General features: G+C 36.0%; 1 protein-coding gene across 6 annotated transcripts in view; it reads left to right on the top strand.

The window, feature by feature from the left end:
* Positions 1-289: 289 nt before the first annotated feature.
* The window catches only part of COL24A1 (collagen type XXIV alpha 1 chain), a 375,093-nt gene continuing 349,816 nt past the window's right edge, over positions 290-25,566 (top strand). For 3 of the 6 annotated variants that reach the window (XM_079139419.1, XM_079139418.1, XM_079139416.1), the window contains exons 1-4: positions 290-488; positions 599-1,053; positions 7,851-7,915; positions 20,129-21,498. In XM_079139419.1, the coding sequence (XP_078995545.1) occupies positions 998-1,053; positions 7,851-7,915; positions 20,129-21,498 (1,491 nt within the window). In that variant the 5' untranslated portion in view covers positions 290-488; positions 599-997. Of the gene's footprint in view, positions 493-598; positions 1,054-7,850; positions 7,916-20,128; positions 21,499-25,566 lie in introns of those variants that run through there. The other 3 variants (XM_079139420.1, XM_079139417.1, XM_079139421.1) reach the window with 3 other exon arrangements.

Genomic DNA, 25,566 nt, shown 5'->3' with positions numbered 1-25,566 from the left:
AAAGAAAGCAAGGTCAGTGAGGACTCCACTGAACTAAGCAGGATTTCAGGTGTGATCGAAGATAGTGAACAGACTAGAAGTGGTAGAGTTCCAAGAGGAAAATATGAAATTGGGCGTTGCAATGAAGGGGAATGGTACATGGACACTGCGAGGAAGGAAGGATACTAGTCATTTGGAAGTGGGAAGGGAGAACGTGCGGGCGGTGCCCTGGCGGCGGCGTGCGCGCCCCGGGTGCGGCAGGCCCAGCCAGACCCCGCAGGACTGGCGGACCCGGGCGCTGGGGCCCGGCGCTGGGTGGGGGAAGGTTGCGGGACCGAGGGGGAGGTGTGCGCTGTGTTTGGTGATGTCATTGCAAGTCAGTGAGCGTTGAAATTTAACACCGGCCGGATTTGCTTGGCTCCTCTTCTTCCAGGCGAAGCAGCCGGCGGCAGTCAACGCCGAGCGCCTGCAGTTGCCACCGGCCCCCTCGCACCGACTTGATTTCCGAAGTGGGTGTGTGTGCTTGTTTGACAAATGTTCGGCGCGGGCTGTTTCCAAGGACTTTCCCCCCACCCCCACCCCTCATCTCCTTTCCTCCCCCTCCCCTTTCTCCTCCCAGGCCCAAAGCAGAGGACTCCACTGGAGTCACAGAGTCGCCTTTGAACCGCAAGTGAACTCGAGGGCTGCACTCGCAGCTGAACTCCCGCTGCCGCCGGCGCCCCGCTGCCTCCCTGTGAAGTCTCCCTCCTCGCCCGCCCTCCCAGGGGAACACAACCCTGGCTCGTCCCATGCTGAGCTAGACAGCAGGAAGCCTATCTGTCCTCCCCCTTCGGGTGCTATTTCCTACCCCCACACCGCCTCATCTCCTCTCCCTCTTTTTTCCCCCTTGTTGCGAGTTAGGAGCATGGTTTTCACGTGATTTCCCCCCCTTTTTCATGGACAGTACCTGCACCCTTAGCAGTTCGGAGTTGGCTTCTGTTTTCCGTTAGCGTTTTGCTGCACGGACAAATGCATACAAATGCATTTAGGAGCCCACAGGACAAGGCGTGGAAAAGTCTCCCCCACCGCAAAAACGTAAGTAGCCCACCCGCCCGGGTAGGGGTTAGACCAACCCTTCACTCCACCCCCCTGGATCCACCATGCGGGTTGGAGATCTGTGGTCCCAATCCTTGGCACTTTCTGGCACTGGGAGCCGGCGAGCAGCCGTGGCATCCTCCCCTTGTCTTCTCAATTGTAAAATAACCGTGTTTGAAAGGAAGCCTCGTGCCAGCGGGTCTCAGGCAGTTTATGCTTAAAGTTATCCTGCGGCTCTGGAGGAAAAGCTTACTGGCACAAGTCCCCACGTCTTCGGCCACTTCTCCCGCTGTTCCAGAACTGGGTTCCACCGCCCGCCCGGGCTCCAGCTCCCACCGCCCTCTCTCCCTCCTCGCTTCTCCTCCCGCAGGGCCCTGGCTGAAGTCCTCCTTTCCCGCGGTGCTTCTCAGGGTGTCCAACTTGGCATTGCTAGGACGCTAGCAGTCCCCTGAGCTCGGTGAGCGCAGCCTGGACTACTGGGCACTGGCGTGGGCAGGGTTACCAGGTGGAGAGGGGGTTCCTGCAGAACCTTGGGCATCAAGATGCTGCTCTTCCCATGGGTTCAGAGGCAATCGCCTCTTGTTAGAAGGCAACATACATGCTGCCCATTTGGAGCTGAGGCTGTGCCCTGATCATTGGCCTGTCAGTGGGGAAGTGGCGCTTGTCACCCCGACAAGGGGGGTGGACAGGATGCAGGGGCGGAGCTGATCCTCCCAGGGAGGGTTTGGGCGGGTTCTGACCTGCACCCCACCTCCCCTTTGGGCACAGTACCTGTTCACACCCCCTCGCTGGGAAAAGAGCGAGGATGAGCTTATGTGGCCTTCTGACTGCCCTAGTCCCTGGAAGAGGGCAATGGGTTACACAAATTGCTTCTGGCCTCCAGGAGCAAGAGGCACCAACGCAGCTGTGATGATTTTCTATGGAGTGATTGCCCCTCCGGAGAGTAGGTGGGAGAACAGGGGGCAGAACTGCCCGAGTCAGCTGAGGGCAGGCGGAGGCGGGGTGTGGAGAAAGACCGCCTTGTGGCAGTGTTTGTATGCACATGTGCTTCCCAGCCGCGTGCAGCCGAGCCTGGCCGCGGCTCGGGCGCGCTCTCTGCTAAGACCCCTGGAAGCTTCGCTGCTGCAGACTAAGATGCACCTTCCTGCCCACCCCTATCTGGAGGAAACAGAGGAAAGCTGGCAACCTTTGAAACACCGTGCATGCGGCGCGGTGCTGGGGGCCAGGGACACCAGAGTGCCAGAAGCTCAGTGGGTCGCTTTTCCAGAGGGTCTCACGCAGGCTGCATGGAGTTCCCAGGCAGAAGAACTACTTTACTTGATAAACGTCCCTCAGGGTGGACAGTTCCAGAGAGTGAGGCAGGGGTAGGGATGCGAAGAATGCTCAGCTGATCCTGAGGTTCTGGGTACATCTTTCCACTGATCCCGGTCGGGTACAAAGAGGCTGGAAGACCCAGCCATCAAGAAAGATTGGTGTGGCCCTTCACCTCCCGTCCAGCAGCAACCTCCACGTGCTTCTCTCGCTGGCCTTTCCAGCGGCGAGGGCTTTCCCTTCCTCTGCTCCAGGCCCACTTGCTGACTAATACTCCCTTTGGTAGCTGTGACAGACTTCACGGATTAAAGCAGATCTTCTGCTCCTGGCCTCTGTCTTGTCTGGTTTACACTTCCCTTCCAGACGCTCCCAGAAAAGGCCCTGCATAAATTCTTGGGCAGTTTGGGGTTTTAAATTGGGTCCAGATGATTGGGGGCGGGGGGAGAAGAGAAACCAAAGAATGGATAATACCGGAGGAACTTCTGAGGAAAAATTATTCCACGTGGATGGGGAAAGAACTTGTGGAGAGGTGTCAGCATAGGTAGCAGCTCCTGAGTAAAAGGTGCTGATTTCACTGATGTCTTTGAAAGCCTTCTGACCAGGGGTCTTGCAACCCTTGGATATCTGCTGATATCCAGCTTGTTCCATTACAGGAGCCAGTGGGGATGGGCTGCAGAGAATTAAGGGCAATTCAAAATGACATCAGATTGCAGAACCTCACAGATCCAACCACACACATGCAAAGCATAGAGAGGGTAGTTAATGGTTGGACCAAGAAATTGTTTCTAAGGAAAAAAAGATCCCATTTTCATACAGAATTCGGAGTTCTTGAATTTGAAAAAAGGCTACCAACCCTTGGGAAAGGAGGAGGGACTTGGTAGAAGCAGCTGATTAGCTGATGATAATGTTAGGCCACTGAATTAAACCTTAGAGTCCTTAATGAAACCCCTGAGGTTTTCATTTTCCACCATCTTTTTGTGGTGACATTTTGGAAGAGCAGGAGCAGCTTTTTTAAATCATAGTTCTGATTAGTCACCCAAAAACATTTATAGTTTTAAAACTGGATCCTAACAGACATTTTCTTGCACAGAGCTGCTTTTAGATGTGACTTTGTGGAATTAATAAAAAAAAAAAAAAAAAAAAAAAAAAAAAAAAACTAAAACCCCAAAGCGTTTGATATACTGGTTTAACATATTATCAGAGAATCTTCCAGGCAGACTATTAGGATAATAAAGGGTTTTTACAACCAAAAAGAAAAAAAAAAATGACAAAAACTTTTTGGATGTAAATATCTTGCTATTTGTCATGAAATTCTATTATTTTTAGTCACTTAGTTATCTGTGTGTTCAAATAAATGTTTTAAATAAACTGATGTCTCAAGGAGAGACAATATAATTTATGGAAAGTAAGTTTGAGTGTTGTTTAGACATTCTCTTTGGAGATCTGTGAAGATGCAGGAGAAAAATAAATTTGATTACAGGAATTAGAAAAGCTATGCTAGTTTCCTTGCATGGCTTGCAACTGTGACTTATTTCAGAAATTGTAACTCCGATTAAGAGCTGAAATAAGGACCATTTCATTTTCATTCTCTTAAAAGCCTAAAGTAATTCTCATTTATTCATTCAACAAATATTTACTGAGCGCCAACAATGTTCCCAGTAGGATTCTAAGCAGTAGAGATAAAATGGTTAAGTAAGACAATGGCACAATTGCTGCCCTCCCAATGTGCCCCATATAATAGAGGTCATAGTAAATGAAACAACCAAGTATGGGAAAATGAGATAAGGGTATACATGGGGAGTTGTTGTTATCTAACAGTTCTGGTAGGTGTGAAGGGCCAGAAGGATAATAATGGAAGAAAAGTGAACCAAAGGAAACAAAAGTCTATACTGAAACCTCATTAGAAAGGACATGTAAGTTTCCCAAACAGGTTCTAGAACATTAAAAGGCTCGTTGGTGATATAGTACAGTGCACTTGAGGGCCTGAAAGAAATGAATTTAGTTAGAGCACACATTCTAGGGAAGAAGTGGCTTGACCTGGAATGACAGAAAGAGACTAGAGCAAAAGATCTTTTAACTATGTAATTTTCTTAGCTAAACAAATAGATGGCAGGAGAACTGGATTTTCTTGATCTTAGGATCAGTATGCAAATGTTAGAGAAGCTATATATTTGTTGAAACTAAAGACCACTTGGTAGTCTTATTGACTGAAGGTTGACTGTTTCTTTCATTTATCTAATTTTAAAAAATGCAACACTAACATCTGTTAGGAACTTTGCTAGGCTAGGCAAGAATCAGATTAATAGTCTCTATGGTCTTACTAGGACAGACTAGGTATATTTTTCTTCCCTCCTATTCAGAGAACTCTAGGCTCTATGATTACTTAAAGCCCTTAATCATTTATCTTCCTTATACTTCATGAATTGCTTGAACATTTGGAATTTAACCAAAAGCTCTACTGTGCTTCACACTGGATTAGTTATGTAAGTACTACCATCTATTGAGTTGAATTGATAGTCTGAGTAATTCTTTGTATGTAAATTAGTGACAGTGCTTGAATCATTCAAGTTTATTCTTATTGCTATGAGGAGAACTTTTTTCCCAGTTGCATTTGGAACTGAGACCTGAAATTTTACTATTTCTGGATCTTAGCTGTGAGTAAAGAGCAGAGTCTGTAAAGTTGTCATGACTTTGAAAAGTTTTTGGCTTGTAAAGCCTAGAGTGATAGAAATTGTTGAAATTACCAATGTATGTCACATATGTGTGTTTCTTAGATCAATTCACCCTTTTCAATTGATTTAAAGCAATCAACTCATTAAAAAATTCTCTATACACAAAATTTTACAAGTCCTTCCTATTGTTATAAATTGAATCTATGTAGGAATGAGTATCAGTAGCCTGATAGCATGATTCCTAAGAATCTCATGGGTACCCTAAACCAAAAGATGCTTGGCATTCCTCTAAAGTAACTGGGACCCTTTAGATAAAAAGAAAATTGAGTAGCTCTTTGAAAGTCACCTAAGGATGATGCTTGGAATTGATAGTGTCCCTTAAATGTTTTAAGTGTGATATCTAGATATCCTTTTTTTCCCTGCCTGATCTCCTTTAGGCCTTCACCATTATTTGTCTGATTATGTTTGGACTGTGGCTGATGTCAAAATGAAAATGTGGTGAGCAGACCAGATGCATGCAAAGTGGTTCAAATTTTGTTAGGTGTGCTCAGATATCAATGCCATTGATTATATTTTTTGAACCTTAAAGATTTGTTACCATATTGTTGACTTTAGACTTGTCCCATCTTGTTCAGTGTCCAAATATATTTACTTCTGTTATATACAGAAATCATTTCAATTTTGTACAATTGTCCTCAACCTTGTCTGTACATTAGAATAACCTGGTGTTTAAAATGCCTGTACCATGGACATATTGAAACTAGAATTTCTGCGAAGGGGAGGAAAGGTCTCAAGTGTAAGTAGTTTTTACAATTCCACAGGATTCCAGTGTGCAGCCAAGGTCAAAAAAAGATCCAAAATGGGAGCCTTCCATCATCTCTTAAGCATCATCTTCAGAATGTGGCTCTCCAAACAACAACAGCAGCATCACCTGGGAACTTGTTTTAAATGCAAACTCTTGAGCCTCACTCACCAAGACTACCGAGTCCGAAACTCTGGGGGCGAGGCCCAACATTTTTTTTTTCTTTTTTCTTTTCTCTTTTTTAAAAATTATTTATTTATTTTTTTACTGACTGCATTTTGATTCATTGTACATAAATGTGTTACATTATTTCGTTTCTATGGTTGTACACCGTGTAGATTCTACCATTCGTGTAATCATACATGTATGTAGGGTAACGATGTCTGTCTCATTCCACCAGGCTCAACAATTTTTAACAACTTCTCGAGGTGATTCTGAAGTACCAATTTGCAAACTGCTATCCTAGTGCAGTAGAAATGGATTTTGAAAGGATCAAATAATATTTGTGTCATGTCATAAAATCAGATACATGAGATCTAAGCAAACTAACTTATATTTAAATGTATTTTAATTAAAACATAAACAGTTAATGTTCTAAATTATTTTTGTTACATAATGTGTAACAAAAGATTATTAGAATCTGTAGAATCATGTAGTTAAAATATATGCATCCTTAAAATTCACCCCCAATTTTTAGTCAACTATTTTCATCAGGACCCAGAATCCACATTTCTCTCATGCACATATCTCAGGTGGGTTTTTTTTGGTGAACTAACATTTGAGAACTATTGATTTAAATGGATGCTACCATATGTGGGAATGTTTAATAGACTTCATTAAGATATAGAGTCCAACTATTTGCCCATATCAGTTGAAATTTCTATAATGATTCAATTGATTCGTTTATAGAGTTAGTGATAGTTGGTAAATGTTTTTTCAAAATCTTGTCTTATATGTTCATTTTCACTTACAAAAATGGAAAATACAATTTTAATACAAATGAAATTGTGTTCCATTATCTAAAGAATAGTATAATTTTATATTGTTGGCTAAACTTTGTAAAACAGTAGAACATTATCTTTCTTATACTAACTAATAAAGGTAAAAACTTTATTGATAATAAACAGAAAAGTACCCCAGGGGGAAGACACACAATTTCCATGGGACTGTGCAATTGATTCTTTAAGACTGACATTACAGAAATGTCATTTGAGGAGTCCTTGAGTTAGAATATAAGAAATAATCAAGATCTGTATTAGCAAGACTTAGTTAATGAAGTATTGTTTTCAGCATGCTTATCATCATTTTTCAAAATTATCTCTGTGATTTTTATTTGGGAGGTATATGTGGACAATTGTGAAGTATAGTCAACAAAATTTATCCAAAGTTTAGTTATACTAAGAACTCACATTTTTTGCTTAACTAATCGATATGAATAGATATTTTTAGTTGTAGTAAATGGGTATTCCACTCACAATTACTCATCAAAATGCTCAACATTGACATCTACAGGCCGTTGCTATTTTCAGAACCAAAGGATCAAGAATTAAATGATATTCGAATGACTTTCACATCTGAACATTCATTTATACAAATAAATAGCTTTTACCATCAACTTATAATCACTATGGTGAAGTGACTATAATTTGTATTATTTAGTATGAATTTCAGTTTCTTTATATGACATTACATGTATGGTAATTTGACATGTTAACAATAACCATGTCATATTTATTCAGTACTTTTTCAGGTTTTATGTGGTTTACGTGGTTTACATGAACTTTTTCAATAGTAGGTCTAACATATGAAAAATCTGAGGTATAAAGTGATAAGAAAATGTGCCCAGGTTACATAATAAAGGGTAAAACTGGAATTTTAATTCAGAGAACTTATTCTTAACCATACTGATTAAAATAACATTTTAATTATTAATCTTTCATTAGAGTTCATTTTGGATTTTATATGGTTTACATGTTGTAAATGTCCAACAATTGCTTTTTCCATTTTCATAGGAAATTACTTCTTCATTTTATTGGACTATGTGTAGCTTGGATTACTGTTCATGCTCACGAACAAGGTAAGAAAATTACCTATTAGTTATTTGTTTGCAAAAATTCTGCTTCCAGACAGCAAAAGCACATGACTTAAGTTATCATAACCTTAAGGTCAATATTGAACAATAAAAATGTCTCTGCCCAGTGTAATGAGAATGTAAGGGTAAAGAAATCAATTTTGGGGAGAAATATGACCTTTAAGAAATTACTCAGATCTTCCATCTGTGAAATTGCTTACATTTTTAAGCAAACTCTATAAAAGGGAAGTTTTGTACAGTAAAAAGGCTTTGCTTGTGACTTCATTTTAAGTGGGAGTTCTTGGGGGTGGCAAACTGTGGCTGAATTACCTTTGCACTTCTTGAAACAACACAAGCATATAATAAATGTTCCGTCTGATTTTGCATCATTAAGAAACAATGAAATTTGCATATTAGTGGGCTTGGGGTTTTATTTAATTCAAATGGAGATTTACAAAATTATTTTGTGTTTTGTGTTGTTTTTGCCTGCTAGCTTGTTGCTCTGGTAAAATGATGACAGGGTTTCAGGAGTTTATGCATGTCCTAATTCATTCACTTTATCAAACAACATTTAAAAAATCTATTTCCTGATTAATAACTTAATTGCTAATAATTGAAATATAATACAATAACATCTCTGGCCTCAAAGTGAAAAAGTGGCTTTGTTAAAGGTTAAAAAAATAGAAAAGTCAAAGAAAATTCCTGACACTGTGCTGGACTTAAATATTATCATTGTGGTCCTAATATTTTTTCTTGTTTGCCTTATATGTAGCAGGGTTATATGTGATTGACAAATTATTCATTCTGAGAGAAGCAACTTTATAATTTAATGATAACTCAATGAACCATTTGTCAGTTTGATCAAATTGTCTGAAAAGATAAATTATAAATGAACTATGTGAAAGGTAAAAAGAGGTGCAAAGGGAGGAATGGAATTTTATCTGATTTACCAAATTGACAAGTTAACAGATATAGGTAAGTACAGTCAGCCCTCTATATCTGTAGAGTCCAACAAAAATTAAAAATATTCTGAAAAAAATAATTTCACCTGTACTGAACATGTACAGATATTTTTCTTTGTCATTATTATCTAAACAATACATATAACTACTTACATAGCATTTACATTATATTATGTATTGTAAGTAATCTAGAGGTTATTTAAAGTGGACAGAAGTATAGATTATATACAAATACTACATTTTACATAGGAACTTGAGTCCCTGCAGATTTTGGTATCCACAGGGATCTGGAAAAATTAACCTCACAGATACTGAGAGCAACTGTATCCTGTCAAATATCATGTAGATGAAATAAAATTATTTCTTGGAAAGCATTTTATAATTCACTTTTATGGGGAAATGGTTAAATTAGACTACATGTCATATGTAACCTCATGAAGTGCTATTCTTGACCAATGTATTTTTGTTACTTTATTTTGCTTTACTTGGAGAAGAAGAAAAAAGAAACTGTATCCTTTGATTTACTATCATCATTGGTATTACTATTTCTTATTTTGTACTGCTTTACTAGGAGAAGATACATTTTCTTCACCACTTGCTTTATCACAGGATTTTTATAATTATGCCTATGATAGAATTGTTGAAATCAAGATGAAGGAGACTTACGTCACTACTGCAAGCCTCATAAATGGAAGAACCAAGATTTGAACTCAGGCATTTTGACTGCAAAATCTTAAATTCCTTAATACTACACATCTTAGAACCACAGAGTAGGAAGAGGAGAATAGCCATTATTAATTCCATATACATTTTGTGTCATGTCCTTTTCCAGTATTTTACATATATTATTCTTATTTTCATAATGAACCTGCAGAGTGGGTATTATTGATGTAGAAACTGAGGATCCCCAAAGTGGGGATCATATTACCCAGGCTCATAGAGTAGACTTGACTCTACGCCTCATCATCTCTGAGGAGAACGCCTCTCATAAACATCCCCTTGCTTCACAATTGCCAGTCACTGGCATTATGAATTTAGTAATTTATAAAATATATCCTTACCAAAATATTATAAACTCAGGTAAAGAAGGACATAAGAAAATGGAGTGTTTCTGAATAGTGTATTTTATCTACATAATACAAAGTGTATATTATTTTATTTTAGGACAGACATAATAATTTTCAGTCACAATGACAAATATTTTTTTCTAGTTCTTAACAAAAAAAATCCTTTTTTAAAAAAACCTCTCAGACTATAGAAAACTTAATATTTTTAGGTACAAAAAAAATGGAAATAGTATGTTATCAGAAACTTAGAAGTACTTTTTTCCTAAAATATTGTTTATTAAATTAGCATGATACAATATATATATTTAATCAGGAGATTAGAAAAAACTTTATCAGAAAAATTGTGTTTTTATGGTGATTACAAATATCATTTGAGGCCTTACTATTGCTAAATATGTATTTCAGCTAGTGTTTGTCTCAACTTAGACTTCTCAGAAACATTTATATGCTTAAGATGTTTCTCAGATTCTTAAAAAGTATCAAAGTAATTTAAGTACATAATTTAAAGGTCATATTGCACTATAAAACATATAACAAAAACAGGAATCCCTCTTCTTTATCTACTTCTGAGACTCTGCCCAAACTCTTTTGGTTCTGACCTTCATATTTTTTAATAGTATTTACATTTTTATTGAACTCCTATGATTGATGATGAGCATTTGGCATTTTCATTCTATCCTATGCTCCTTCTTCCCCTCCTCCAATCATCTCAATATAATTGTATCAAAGTTTTTGGTTAAATTACTATTTATAATTTACCTTATTATGACCATGTGCATATTTTTTGTCACTTAGCCCTGTATGTTTATATTTCCTTTCCTGTACAATATTGCAAGATGGCTCATTTTTTGTTCATGTTGTGTTCCAGGTCATTATTAATAATTTTCTCAGATTCTACCAAAATTTTCTAAAATTTCTTTGAAAAATATTTTCCCCCAAAATGTACTATTCCAACATTTGAGGTTTTCCTTGGAGATTTTCCTTCTGGAGCTAAAATTCTCCAGTTCTATTGTGAAATATTAATTATGTACACTTTCTGTAGAGTTGATGTTTCTCGCTCACGTGAGAACCAGTTTCTTGCAACTCATATCTTCCTTTTTCATAACCTATTTCCTCATTTGGTTGGATTATGTCCTCCAGTTGCATCCTGAAAATATATACTAAGGTTGTTCAGATTTGCAATGATGCATTTCTGAGAATGTGTTTATTTCATCCTTGTACTTAAGGGTAGTTTAGGTGAGTACAGAATTTTAGACTGTAAACACTGCTCAGAATTTGAAAGACTTTCATCTTTTAGCTTGCAGATCTATTGTTAAGAAATCTGATGCTGTGTTAATTTTTGACCCTCTGTACATGACTTTTTTTATTCTTTAAGCCCTTTAAGATCATCTATTTATCTCTGATGTTTTGAAATTTCACAATAATGTGCTTTGTTACAATTTCTTTTTCAATTCATTGTATTGGTACTCATAGGCCTTTTAATGTGGAAACCTGTCCTTCATTTTTCTGGGAATTTTTTTGTGTTATTTCTTTCTTTCTTATGTATTTATTTTTTCTTTCTACAATTTCTGTTATATTTTGCATCTTTGGAATTGAACTTCTTATTTTTTTTTTACCTTAAGATCTCATTTCTCATCTTTCTTTATGGTTCTATTTTAGATGAGATTTTTATGAGTTACTATTCCAACCATTTTCATTTTTTATTTTTGCTATTTAAAATGTTTTAATAGGCTTTTCACTCAGAATCCTCCTCCTCTTCTTTTTAAAAGTAGCACCCTGTTTTTGTTTCTTTGATGCAATATCTATTCTTACCACTCTAGGACAGCAATCATATTTTTGAACTTTTCTTCCACTCCCTACACTCTCTTTGTTTCTTTCAAACTTTTATTTGTTTTGATTTTTTTAATGTTGCAGAAATTCTTTATAAGTATGTATGAAGTACCTCTGATACCATTTAAAAGCAAGATACTAAAAATAGGCTTGGAAACTATTTGCATGGGTATGCTTGTCACCAGAGATGTTTTACATAAAGGGTGACTGAATAGGAACCTGGCTGACCATCTTGTTGGACCACAAATGTCTGAGGCTATAGAATTGCTTTAGAGACGAATCTTCCAATATCCTACTTGTAGAATAAAATCCAAATTGCCACTTTTATTGGAAGTAAGTGATATAACAAAGATTCCAGTTTGGGGGCTCATCTCTCAATTTAGTATGTACCTTTTATCTGAATCCTTAATTCTCACTGTGACACTTCTCTTCCATCTCCTGCTATAATTGGTTAAATATTTCAATATTTCTACATAATTAACTTTCACTCTCCTATTTTGGTCTCAAAGTTTCTTTCTTTCCTTATTTTTTTCTTTTTGGTACTAGGTATCCAACCCAGGTGCACTTAACCATTGAGCTACATCCCCAACCCTTTTTTTCATTTTTGAGACAGAGTCTTGCTAAGTTGCTAGGGCCTCAGTAACTTGTAAGTTGCTAAGGCTCTCTTTGAATTTGCAATCTCCCTGCCTCAGCTCTGGAGTCCATGGGATTACAGGTGTGTACCACCTGCCCAGCTCAAAGTTTCTTACACAAACGTTAGCCCCTACTTCCACCTATCCCTATTCTCCAATAGGCAATCCCATGCCTCACTCCAACTGAAAAGAAATAAAACAGTTATGTGGTTTGCTATGATGTTTGTTTTTCCTTAAAATTTTAATATAGCTAAAAACATTTTAAGTATCTTATTAATAGCTGTGAATTTTATATTTGTCATATAACAAAGATTTAGGCATAGTCTAATGAATAAATGATTCTATTTCAAGAAAAAAATTAATTATATAAGGCTGAGTTTTCTGAGGATTTGACAGATGCAGACACCTTTCCTTACCTGATGCATATACCTTCCTTATTACTCTGATTGCATTGGTGGGCTGGCTGCCAGTGAGATTGGCATAGCTGTGGCAACACCACTCCATGATGAATTATACCATGCAAAACGCATAACTAATTCTCACCATTCACAGTATTCCCAGGTTCATGATCCTGAGGTGTCAAACCACATGTGTAGGGATCTATGTGTAGAATACTCATCTCCAAGAAGACTATTTCCTATACAAATTAATACAAAATGTGTTTACTGTTAACAAAATAACTCATGCTAGCTGCAGTAACTCCAAGTACTTTCTGCCAAAAATTCCTACTGGGCACTTAACCAAAAATTTTACACATAGCTTAAAGCTTCATGTCTCACTTTACAAATAAGTTTGCATTTATCTCTTTATACCGAATAAATGTGCTATTTACATTAGGAGAACTTTAAAGAAACAATTGCCACTTTTAACACCCAGTGTGCAAGTTGCACTTAAGCACAGGTGTTCTGGAGCCAGAAACGTGGGGTAATGTCCAGGTTCCACTACTTAGTACCTGTGTGACCTTTAGCAAATTGCTGAAATAGCCTAAGCCTCATTTTCAACAACTTGAAAATGAAGATAATACTAATGCTTACTGCTCATGTCTGTTGGGTGGACTAAATGAGATAACACATGTAAAGTGTTAACACAGTGCCTATTACATAAAGAGGGTGTAATACAGTTTAGTAAAAGAAAAGAGAATATTCTAAATCCTTTTCTTTTCCTATATCCTCATGATATTGAAAAAGTAAAATGAAACAAAACAGTTGATTTTCAACAATTTCCTTCAGTTCCTTAACTCAGTGAACTGCAGCCAGAAAGCCTGCATTTGAGTCTTGATTTTGGCAAAGACCATTTGGCTGAGATTATATAAGACCATACAAAATGAACAAGAGGCAATTATCTAGTTCATCTGGTCAGTTTGGGTAAATTGTCAAGAGAGAGGAAGAGAAAGTGGCTGAGGACAATATATAGAAAAGGAAACTAAGTTGAGGTCTACATAATGTTTCTTTTTATAACTGGTGATTTTGTTTCCTACAAACTAGAAAGAATCTAACTTTGGGAACTTGACTAATGAAAACATGAAAATTTAAAAGAGTAAGAATTCACAGAAATTAAATACTGTGTTAGTTAGCTTTTTGTTGCTGTGACAAATACCTGAGAATAACAGCTGAAAGGAAAAAAAGATTTATTTTGGCTTGTGATTTCAGAGGTATCAACCGATAGTGGCAGCCCCATTGGGGCCTGAGGTGAGGCAGAACATCCTGGCAGAAAGGCATGGCAGAAGAAAGTTGATCATCTCCTTGTTGCTAGAAAGCAGAGACAGGGAAGAAGGAAGCGGGGAAGGGAGGGAGAGAGGCAGGGGAGGGAGAGAAAGGGACTGAGGACAATATATAGTCTCCAAGGACACACTACTGAATATCCACTCCCTCCAACTAGGTTCCACCTCTCAAACATTTCCATCACCTCACAGTGATCCTTTCAGTTGTGAATTCCTCAATGGATTGATCCATTGATGAGGTTAGAGCCCTCATGATCCAATCATTTCCTCAAATTCTCACTTCTGAACCCTGCTGCATTTGGGACCAAGTTTTTGACACATGAGCCTTTGGGGAATATTCTAGAAAAGCATCAGAAGTACTTTGTTATATTAATTTAGTTCTTTGGTAGTAAGGGTTAGTGCTGTAACATGTTATATTCTATAAAGTGATATTACTTTTTATCTACAAATTGATAACTTTCTTTTAAATTCTTTAAGTTACTAATTACTAAGAACTATAGCAATCCCTACATTTGAAGGGGTAATTCTATCTTTGTCTTCCAATTTGTGTTAGCTTATTGACAGGTGAAATGGCTTGTTTTGTATACTTGTAAAACAAATGTACCTACTTGCTCTCCCATATATATTTCTTTAGGTATACACTATAGACTATACTCCTGACAGTCAACTGTACAGTCAAAGCCTTGAGTGTCAGACATAGTTTTATCATCTATTGAAACTAAACTCCCTTTTTCCATCTTTGTCCCCTTCCTCCACTTTATCCTATCGCCCTCTCATTTCCTTTTCCTCGGTGCTGCTTATTATATGTTTCAAATGAAAGACAACTAAGTTTGGTAATCTGTGTCACTTCTAAGTCTGAGTGTCAGCTTTAGAAGACTGATTTTATTAGCATGCCAAGAAAGGATCCAATTCTCATTAGTGTATAACAAAACAACAGCAAACAAAAATTATACTTAAGGCTTCAAGAAGAAGTAACACTTAGCAGGGGGTGGTGGCATACACCCGTAGTCTAAGCTCCTTGGAAGGCTGAGGCAAGAGGTTTGCTGAAGCCAGCCTGGGCAACAGCGCAAGACCCTGTCTCTAAAAAAGTAAATAAAGTAAACAAACAAACAAACAAAAACTCTACTTAGTCAGTATTGTAGGGTAAGTGAATCTTTACTTGGAGGTATACTTTTAGCAGGACTCTTGAAGAAATGTGGTAAAAATTTTGATACACTTTGATATGGCAAAAAATTCCAGAAAGAATAAAAAATATACAGAATGTAGAATGCTTAAAATGAGTAGACATATCACTGAAGAGAAAAATAAGTAAGTGGTAGTGTGAAGATAGAGGCAGTTCCCAAGACCGTCCTTAGTTCTCACACCAACTTCAAATTCTGGAGTCCCCAGTATAACCCTCAATTTCATTAACTTTATAATGACTCAGAAAATTCACTGAAATTCCTTATGGGTTATTGTAACAAAAGGGGATAGATTAAAATGATCTAGGAATGAACTTAAGTGTTTAGAGGATCCCAAATATAAAGAACAGTAAGTGCAAATATCATGAGTTAAAAAGGAGTTTAGCAGGTTTAAAAAAAAAGAATGAGAAAATATTAGTTTGGAGCAAAGTAAGATGAAATTAAATGATAGGAGATCAGATCCGAGAGATATGAAAGGGATAGATGACATCAATTTAATATACCATGTAAAGGATTTCGACCAGGGGAGTGGCAAGATCTAATTTTTATTACAAAAAGATTATTCTGGCTGCTTGTGTGGTTGTGTAGCTCTTCACTGAGAGAAGTCTGAAGTAAGAAAAATGAGGTTGGGAAAAATATATTGAGTTAGAAGTGCTTTGGAGACATCTGATCCCTATGGGATAAATTCAATAGGCAATTGGATTTGCAACCCCAGGAGAGAGGTTTGTGAGTCAGCATATGCGGTTGTTGAAACTATGGTTTGGATGAAGTCATAAGGTCTGGTGTTTACAGTAAAAAGAGCAATGCGTTGTCTTGGTGACACCAGAACTTATTCTACATTTAAGAAACAAGTAGAGGAAGGAGATAGTTCTGCTGTTGGGTGACACATGCACTGCTAAAAGTCACCAGGTTGAGATTAGCTCTTAGAAACTGCCTGCATTCAAATTCTGTTGCAGTGTTTCCTATTTGAGTGACTTTGGGAAAATAATGTAGCTCTGTGACTCACTTTTCATACACTAAAGTTCTTAAAACAGTCTTGGACATGAAAAGAATCTAATAAACACTCCCATTGTTTTTTTTTTTTTTTTTTTTTTTTTTTTTTTTTTTTTTTTGGTACTGGGGATTGAACTCAGGGGCACCTGACCACTGAGCAACATCCCCAGCCCTATTTTGTATTTTATTTAGAGTCAGGGTCTCACTGAGTTACTTAGCATGTTGCTGCGGCTGAAGCTGGCTTTCAACTTGCAATCCTCCTGCCTCAGCCTCCCAAACTACTGGGGTTACAGGTGTGCCCCGCCATGCCTGGATGCCATTGTTCTTATTCTTATTCTTTAAAAAATGTAAAGCACATAATATAGTGCCTGGTTTAGAATTAATATTTAAATGACTACTGATTTTCTAAGTAACATGAAGCGGGTTGATTTTATGGGTAGGGTCACCATAAATAATTTATTGCAGACTATTTGTTTGCTAATGTATATATTGATACCAAATAACTAAATTTAACTCCAGTGTGTGTCCTCTGGGTGGAAGTTTCCTTTTATTTTTCTTTCTTTTTTTCTTCTTCTTCCTTCTTTCTTTCCTTCTATCCTCCTTTTTTTTCCTCAACCCTTCTCACATGTACCTTCTACTCCTGAGTTCTTTATTCTTTCTTCTTTTAACATCTGCTCAAAACATTTGCTAGATGTATTCACATGAGTGTGAACACTTAAGAGTCAGATGATGATTCACTTTCACCTCAGGTACGAAGTCTAGCAGCTACCTTAGAGAACAATCGCCACTGTGATATTTCTGTGGGGACAATGCTACCATGCTTAATTAGTGAGGTTTGCCAAAGGAGATGTGAAATTGTATGGGGAATACAATGACTGTAAGACAGTGTGGTACAATAGAGCATAGCCTAGAAGTCAGAACGATTGGGCTCAAATATAGCTCTACAATTTAACAGCAGTGCCATGTTGATCAAGTTATTTAATCACTCTGTGACTCAGATTCTCCATCTGTGAAATGGGCATAGACTTTAAGTATAAACTGTGAGAATTTCTCTTCCCACTCCCCCCTCCCATAAATTATACATAGAAACAAAGGTAAATGAAAAAAATTAACAAACCTAAAATTTCTATTTTCAGCAAAACTAGGGGATTAATGTAATCTGCAAACTCCCAAAATTATGCCAGGAAAACCAGATGCCACATACAATCAATAGTAAAAAATCAAACTTCCTGAGAGTGAGGAGTGAAGCTTAACATACTTAATGCTTAACCCTTAATAACAAGAAGTGCTATAGGATCTGAGGGGGGCAGAAGTACTTTCCCCTGGGGGAAAGCTCTAGAAAGCACAAATGAAAACTAAGTGCCTAAGTGGGAACAGAATTCAGAAAATACTAAATCATGTCCTGAGGTAAAGGATTCGTTTTGAAGCATGCATCCAAGGGGATTGGATACAGAGGGAAGAGAATAAGAGTTCATAGGCAGAACTGGCTATAGAAGTCCTCCTGAATTGCCTACAGTTCAGAGAAAAGGTGGGGCTTTGTAAAGGAACTGTTTCAATTTTAGAAGGAAACTGGTAATACAGTAGCAGTTTTGAATTTGGAAGGCCTGGACTTCTCACAGCATCCTTCTAAAAATTGCTGGACTAGGAAATAATGAGTAATGAAAAGGAGTTGACACAGCCGAAGTGGAAAGATATGACAAGCAAAAATGTAGGGAAGGCAGCAAAACCAAAAGTATACACAAAATACATTGCTATTAAACGGATAAAAATTCTGACCAAATATTTTTCAAACAAAGAAACTCTAAATCACCTATATGAAGGAAGATGATAAAGCAGAAATGTGAGAACTCAGGGAAAAAGTAAGAGATGACAAGACATTTCAAAGGATATAAACTGTGAACTTAGGGAATTCAGAAGTAATAGGAAAAAGCCTTATATATTGAGGTAAAATTGGAAAGAGCCCAAAGAGAAATTATACATTACAGGAGAAGCAATAAAGATAGAAATAAGAAAAACAAATAGATTTGAAAATAAAGAATATATTTAAAAGAATTATAGAGAAATTATTCATATAGAAGACAGTATGACTCAACATACTCATAATAAGATTTTTTTTTGAAGAAGATAACCAAAACCATGAAATTTTCAAATTCATGAAAAATTTGCTGAAGTTTAAAAAATGTCTTGAAGCTATACAAAGAATGGGCTTTTTATGCACCTGGAAATAGTTTTCCAGAATGATCAATAAGAAGCCATATTCTAATGAAATCACTGATTTTCAAAGATAAAGAACAACTCTTTAGGTTAACTGATTTAGTTGGTAAGTAATTTAGATTGTATATGAGACAACCATAAAATGAATTACGATTAAAACTTTGCATGAATTATAATAATAAGATATGAGAAATCAAAGATATTTTCATGTCTCCATATCTCTGGAGGGGAATATAATTCTAAACTGCTGTTAGGAATAGCCTGATGGAAAAGTTTGAGACAAACTGCTATGCAATATTTTAGATTGAACATATCCTTACTATTATTATAAAATTTCAACTATTTTATGAATAAAATGATGGTTGCTCTAAATCTAAAACAGAACATTTGAGTTTTATGAATATCTCTAATGAAAAAACATTTTAATTGTGTTGCTAGATTATGCATAAATGATATTCAGGAATTATTTCATTATTATACACAATTGTCAAACTTAGGACTAAATTCTCCATTATGTTTGTTCTTTGTAATTAAAATAAATTGTCAGATATCTGCTAATTTCCTGCAAAAGGAAAATTAAGGTGGTACCAGATATTACTGGCTAATCTTCAAGAAATTTTTTTTCACTTATCACACTTGTTTAACATTTCTGGTTAGAGAGTATATATAGTATATATATATATATACATACATACATATAATAAAGTATATATATATATACATACATACATATAATATATATAGTATATATACACATATATACATACACATTAATACACACATATATTCACACACACATATATAGGATATATATATATATACACACACATTTACATATACCTACATACACACACATGTATATATGTACATGCATATATATGTTCATTGGAGAATACACACAAAGATACAGATGGGAGATTTATAACCCAAATAATAATAAGTATCATACAGTTTGACTAAGCTGTAAGAGTGTAAGGGATTATGTGAACTTAATTTATAAAATATCTTCCAAATCACAAACTTGTTTTATAATATGACCCCAGTTGCTCCCTAACGTAGACGTCATTAAATTTTAAGCTATGAACTGAAGTGAATAATATCTGGGAATCTTTGAACATGTGTATCCATTGGAGTAACAGATAAGAAATCTAGTCAATTGGAAAAAATGAGAGACAAACCTGTTTTTAAATTAAATTTTGGGTTAAGAAATATTGGTGTATGGGTGCTGGGGTTATAACTCAATGGTAGAGTGTTTGTCTACCACATGTGAGGCACTGGGTTTGATCCCCAGCACCACATAAAAACAAATAAATAAAATGAATGTATTGTGTCCATCTATAACTAAAAAAAAAAAAAAAAGAAAAAAAAAGAAATGTTGGTGTATGGATGTGTGTGTACATACACACAAAATTTATTCAAATTAATGAATATAACACCTTACTTTCCCTCTCCCTTTCTCTTGTTACCTAGAAACTAGTTATTGATAGGCATGCCTATTTTAGAAATTACTGTTGATACAAGGAAGATTTCCTTATACTCAAACATTTATATGAACACATGAATGCATAAGAGTAAGATTCTTTCTCTCTTTCTCCCTCTCTCTCTTCCTTTAATTTCCAGGCATAGATATTCTTCATCAACTAGGCCTTGGAGGCAAAGATGTAAGACATTCATCATCAATGACTGCTGTACCATCATCATCTACACCATTACCTCAGGGGGTCCATTTAACAGAATCAGGTGTAATTTTAAAAAATGATGCTTATATTGAGTCACCTCTCATGAAAATTTTACCAGTCAACTTAGGATGGCCATTTACAATATTAATTGGGTTACAGTCACATAGAGTGAATAATGCATTTCTCTTCAGTATTAGAAATAAAAATAGACTGCAATTAGGAGTACAATTTCTGCCTAAAAAATTAATAGTATACATTGGAGGAAAGCAGTCTGTATTTTTCAACTACAGTGTTCATGATGAGCTATGGCACTCATTTGCCATTACTGTCAGAAGCCGAGTTGTCTCAATGTTTGTTGAGTGTGGAAAGAAATATTTTAGCAGAGAGACTATTTCAGAAGTTCAGACCTTTGATTCTAATAGTGTGTTTACCTTAGGGAGTATGAATAATAATTCTGTACATTTTGAAGGAATAGTATGTCAGTTGGATATTATTCCTTCTGTAGAAGTGTCTGCAGACTACTGCAGATATGTGAAACAGCAGTGTCACCATGCTGACAAATACCAAACTGAAACAAGCCTTCCTCATGCTACTATCACACCAACTAAGAGAACAGAACACACTCCATTGCCCAAAGGATCTAATGAAAAAGTCCCATCAGAGAATATATTCAATGAAGGCAGAAGCATTTCAAATACCAAAAATAATGACTCTGGAACAATGCATAAAAGACAAGAACACCAGGTATCAAGAGCTCAGTTAACTTCTCTTCATTCAGCAAATGTCTCTGCTGTGGATCTCACAAACTATGGGATTCAAGCCAAAGAAATCATCTCCGAGGAACATATTCAAACAAATTTAAGCCTGTCAGTGACCCATCCTGGCCTCAGTGAGACAAGAATGAATACCAAGGAGAAATTTAGTTCTTTGTCGAACATATCTGACAATATCACACAACATGATGATACAGTAACTGGTCTGTCACTGTTTAAGAAGATGTCATCTATTCTTCCACATAAAAAACAAGATATAATTGCTAATCTCAAGAAGGCTATCACAGCAAATCTACACACTAATGAACTCATGGAAATGGAACAGATTTTAAACACAACCTTATATAGAGTGACAGAAAAACCATCTGTGGATAATCACCTTGATCTAAGGAAGGAAGGTGAATTTTATCCTGATGCTACTTATCCCATCGAAAATAGCTATGAAACTGAGCTATATGATTATTATTATTATGAGGATCTTAATACAATGCTCGAAATGGAGTATCTGAGAGGGCCAAAAGGGGACACTGGACCTCCCGTAAGTTGTTGTTTTTTAATATGTCTTAATGCACTAACTTATACATTTCAAGAGAGTTCTCTGGATCATACAAGGTAGAACAGATCAAATCTGTCACAGAAATGTGTCCTGGCATAATGGTTGTTATTTGTGTGAATACAACCCTAGCTCAAATATTGTAGCATTTTTTAAAAAATTGTCAAATTGAAAAGGTCACCTAATTCTGGGTAAAGTAGTGAGCAACCTATGTTTTTCTTGTTCAGTTGAAATCCAACCAGGAATTAACTACTAAATATAGATCAGAATTCTTTATATTAAAAAGCATAAATTTAATGCACAGTCATGTTAAAAGAAGGATATATACAATTTGTGAGAAACAAAAATATACTAAATAAGCCAATTAAATATTTTTTAAGCAAAATAGCATCAAATGGATTACAGAGTATAAAATTTAATTTTGTGTATTTCACTCCCCATCCACGTATGAACATACCACATGAATCCTTCTTATATATATATAACTATGAGGCACTAGTTGAAATAATAACAGCTGGGAGATCAGTGAAGTAAAATAAGCAGATCAGGGGGAGCAAGGAGGGAAGGGAAAGAGAAGGTACTGGGGAATGAGATTGACAAAATCATGTGATGCACATTTACCAATATGACACAACCCCACTATTATGTATATTTATAAAGTACCAATAAAAAATAAATAAAATTTATTTTAGAGAGTATTTCATAGTCAATCATTGGGGAAAAACAAACCCTGACATTATCATTCTAAATGAAATATTTTCATTTGCCTGAACAGTAACATATTTCATTATGTCTTTAATGATATAGTCAATTTACATTTAGGGATTAAAACTTTTTTTCAAATACCTAACACAAAAACAGCCTACTTTTGAGAAAAAGAATCAGTCTATTTAATGGTGGAAAAATTCAACTAAGCTGTTTATATAACAATTTATATGCAAAACTGAGATAATAGACTGAATTTTCAACTCTGAATTTCTTTTGTTGTGTAGGTGTAATTAGAGATCAACATTTGAAAATATCTAAAGTTATTTAAAACCATTTAAAATCAATGTTGCAAACATTATTTTGTGTTTTGTATTAGTATACCTTAAGTAATTTACCTAGTCTTTAGAGATTATGTTTTCAAATTACAAGTATACTAAAATATATCTTAAAGTTTTTCTTTATTTAATGCAAATAGAATTGAGTCATTGGTTTAGTTCCAGAAATCACAAAATGGGATAATAAGACACTACTCTTTTAGCTTGTGTTTCCTTTGTGGTTATTACCTGAAACAATTTTTAGACTGAGAAACTCTTTGAGTGAATGGTTAGAGATTAAAATAAAACCTGGTGAATATACTATTGTAGATAAATAAACTCCTTTCAACTATTAGTTAATTTTCAACATATTAACAATAAAATCAGATCACTGGGAAGATCATATTAAACAGTTACAAAAGCAATTTACTGTCTTCAGAAAAAGTCAGTATGATGAAATGGACATTAATCTCTTACATAAATTCTAAAAGAGGCATTCAGCTTTGGAAACAATAATATATTCAGAAGATATATTCTTAGTTCTGCTCTTTGCAAGACAGGAACACAAAGAGTATATAAAACAGTTATTTCTCAGAAGCTATTATCTTTCAATAAGGGGGATAAAAGAAGTGAATTTATAACTGTCTGGTGTGGAAAAGTAAGATAAATGTTAAAGAGAGATACAAACTAAATGTATGAGGTAGGGATGTTCAAAGGTAAGATAAACAATATTTTTGAGGGGCTTTCTATGAACAATCACTCAAAGCTAAACTGTTCAGTTTCTTATGAACAATGTTAATTATGACCTAGGTTCAAAGAACAGATAAGGTTTTGACATGTGATAGGAGTAAGGCATGTTTGTTTACATAGGAAAACAGCATAGTAGCTGTCATTTGTTGATCTTCTTGTGGAAGATGCTCTACAGTGCCATTTATATACCTTATGTTTCAAGAGCTTTGTAAGGTTATTATCATTATTATTATCCTCATTTATCAGGTGAAGAAGTCCAGAGGAGTTAATTTTCTTGCCCACAACAACATTGTTGGTAAATGATAGACCCAGGATTTGAACCAAATTTTCTACCTCTATCACTCAACTCTTTTAATTTAGGCTGAATAATATTAGACAAACAGAGACCTAAGCGATATAGTGTCAGGTTGGAGAGAATCTTAATTGTCAAATTGATCGGTCTAAGTTTTGTTCTCAGTAGGGCATTTTGTAGGTTTCTAAGCAGTAGTATTGTTCTTAAAATCAGTTTGGTAGCAGTGCCCAGAGCAGACAAGATACTTTTATTATTCTCTTGGTGTTATATGACTAGGATATTATTTAGGCTGGCTGAAGTGAAATGCACGGAAAAGGTGGGATTCAGGAGATATTTTGAAGGGTAATTTGATAGAACTAGATTACTTGATACAAGGGAGCAAACAAAAAGGAAAAGAATCAAAGATGACTATCTTATTTTAATCTATAGGTTGAGAGAATCATGACGCCATTCCTAAAAACAGTAATTAAGAGAGAAAGTCAATTTTAGCAAAAGAAAATAGGTTAAAATAAAACATAAACTGCAGTAGTACCATCAGTTGAAGTGAAGAGAGGTCAAGGCTGGGAATATGAATTTGGGGTCTTCCCATCAATAATATTATAGCTGAAACTATAGACTGGATATTTTCAAAGAAAGGAGCTTGGCATAGGGTCAAAGACCAAATTATGGGGAAAGTTTTCTTTTTGGTTATAGAAGAAAAGAGCAGAAATGTGGTAGAATAGTCAGAAACATGGGAGAGAAGAATAGTGTACTTAACACAGAAGCTAAAGAAAAGCTTTGAGAAGAAATTGATTAGTGTTGCCAAAAGCTACAAAAAAGTCAAAGAGCATAACTTTGACTTCTCTGTAATAAAAACAAAATTAGAAAATCCCTTGGCTCTTCTGATGGAAGAGTCATTGCTGAACTTTGAGAACCCATCTCCAGTGTAGTGTAGAGGAATAAAGATAAATTTTAGAGAATGAATGAGAGATTGAATTGTGATTTAATTGTGAACTTGTTCTACTGCTTTTTGAGGTGGATGTTACCTTGAAAACCTGGAGCCAGAATGATTTCTCCCACTTCTAGGTGTCTTTTTCTGCCCATATTCCCATGCAGTTTTTTCATTATCTCTTTATAATTATAGTTAATTATACAATCATTGCTTATACTAGTGTCTTGAAGTCTTTTCCTACGTTTTCTTCTAGGAGTTTCCCAGCTCTGGTCCTACCTTTAGGTGCTTGATCCATTTTTACTTGATATTTGTATATGATGCGAGGTAGGGGTTTAGTTTTGTTCTACATATGTATACCCACTTTTCCTAGCACCATTTAACGGGGAGGCTGTCCTTTCTCCAATGTGTATTTGTGGTGCCTTTGTAAAAAACGAGTTGACTGAAGATGAATGGATTTATTTCTGGATTCTCTATCTGTCCCATTGATCTATGTGTTGAATTTTTTGTCAGTACCATACTGTCTTGATACTACAGCCCAGTAGTATGCCTTGAGATCAGGTATTATGATGCCTCTAGCTTTGTTTTTTCTTCCAGACTGCTTTGGTTATTCGGGGTCTTTTACAGTTTCATATAAATTGGGATATTATATTTTTATTTATGTGAAAAATGCCATTGGTATTTCAGTGATGACTGTATTAAATATGCAATTTGCTTTGGGTAGTATGAAAATTGTAATAATATTAATTCTTGCTTTCACAACTGTGGGAGGTTTATCCACATTTAAAAAAGTGTTTTTATTAGTGCATTATAGTTATTCATAATGCCATTTTGACATATGCCTTCAGGCATGGAAAATAATTTGCTCCAGTTTAGTCCCCAGTACTTCCACTTTCCCTCCCCTTCTCCCTCACACTGTTCCCCTTTCTTTATTCTATTAATTTATTGTTTTTTAAATTGATGTTTTATAGGTAGAAGTCACTGTGATATATTCATATGTGTACACAGCATAAATTGGTCAATTTAATTCCACTGTGCCTCCCTTTTTCTGTCCCTCTTTT

This window comes from Sciurus vulgaris (assembly GCF_902686455.1).
Source record: "Sciurus vulgaris genome assembly, chromosome: 1".
Lineage (NCBI taxonomy): Eukaryota > Metazoa > Chordata > Mammalia > Rodentia > Sciuridae > Sciurus > Sciurus vulgaris.
Note: the sequence above shows the minus strand (reverse complement) of the source record. Positions and strands in the feature narration are given on the sequence as shown.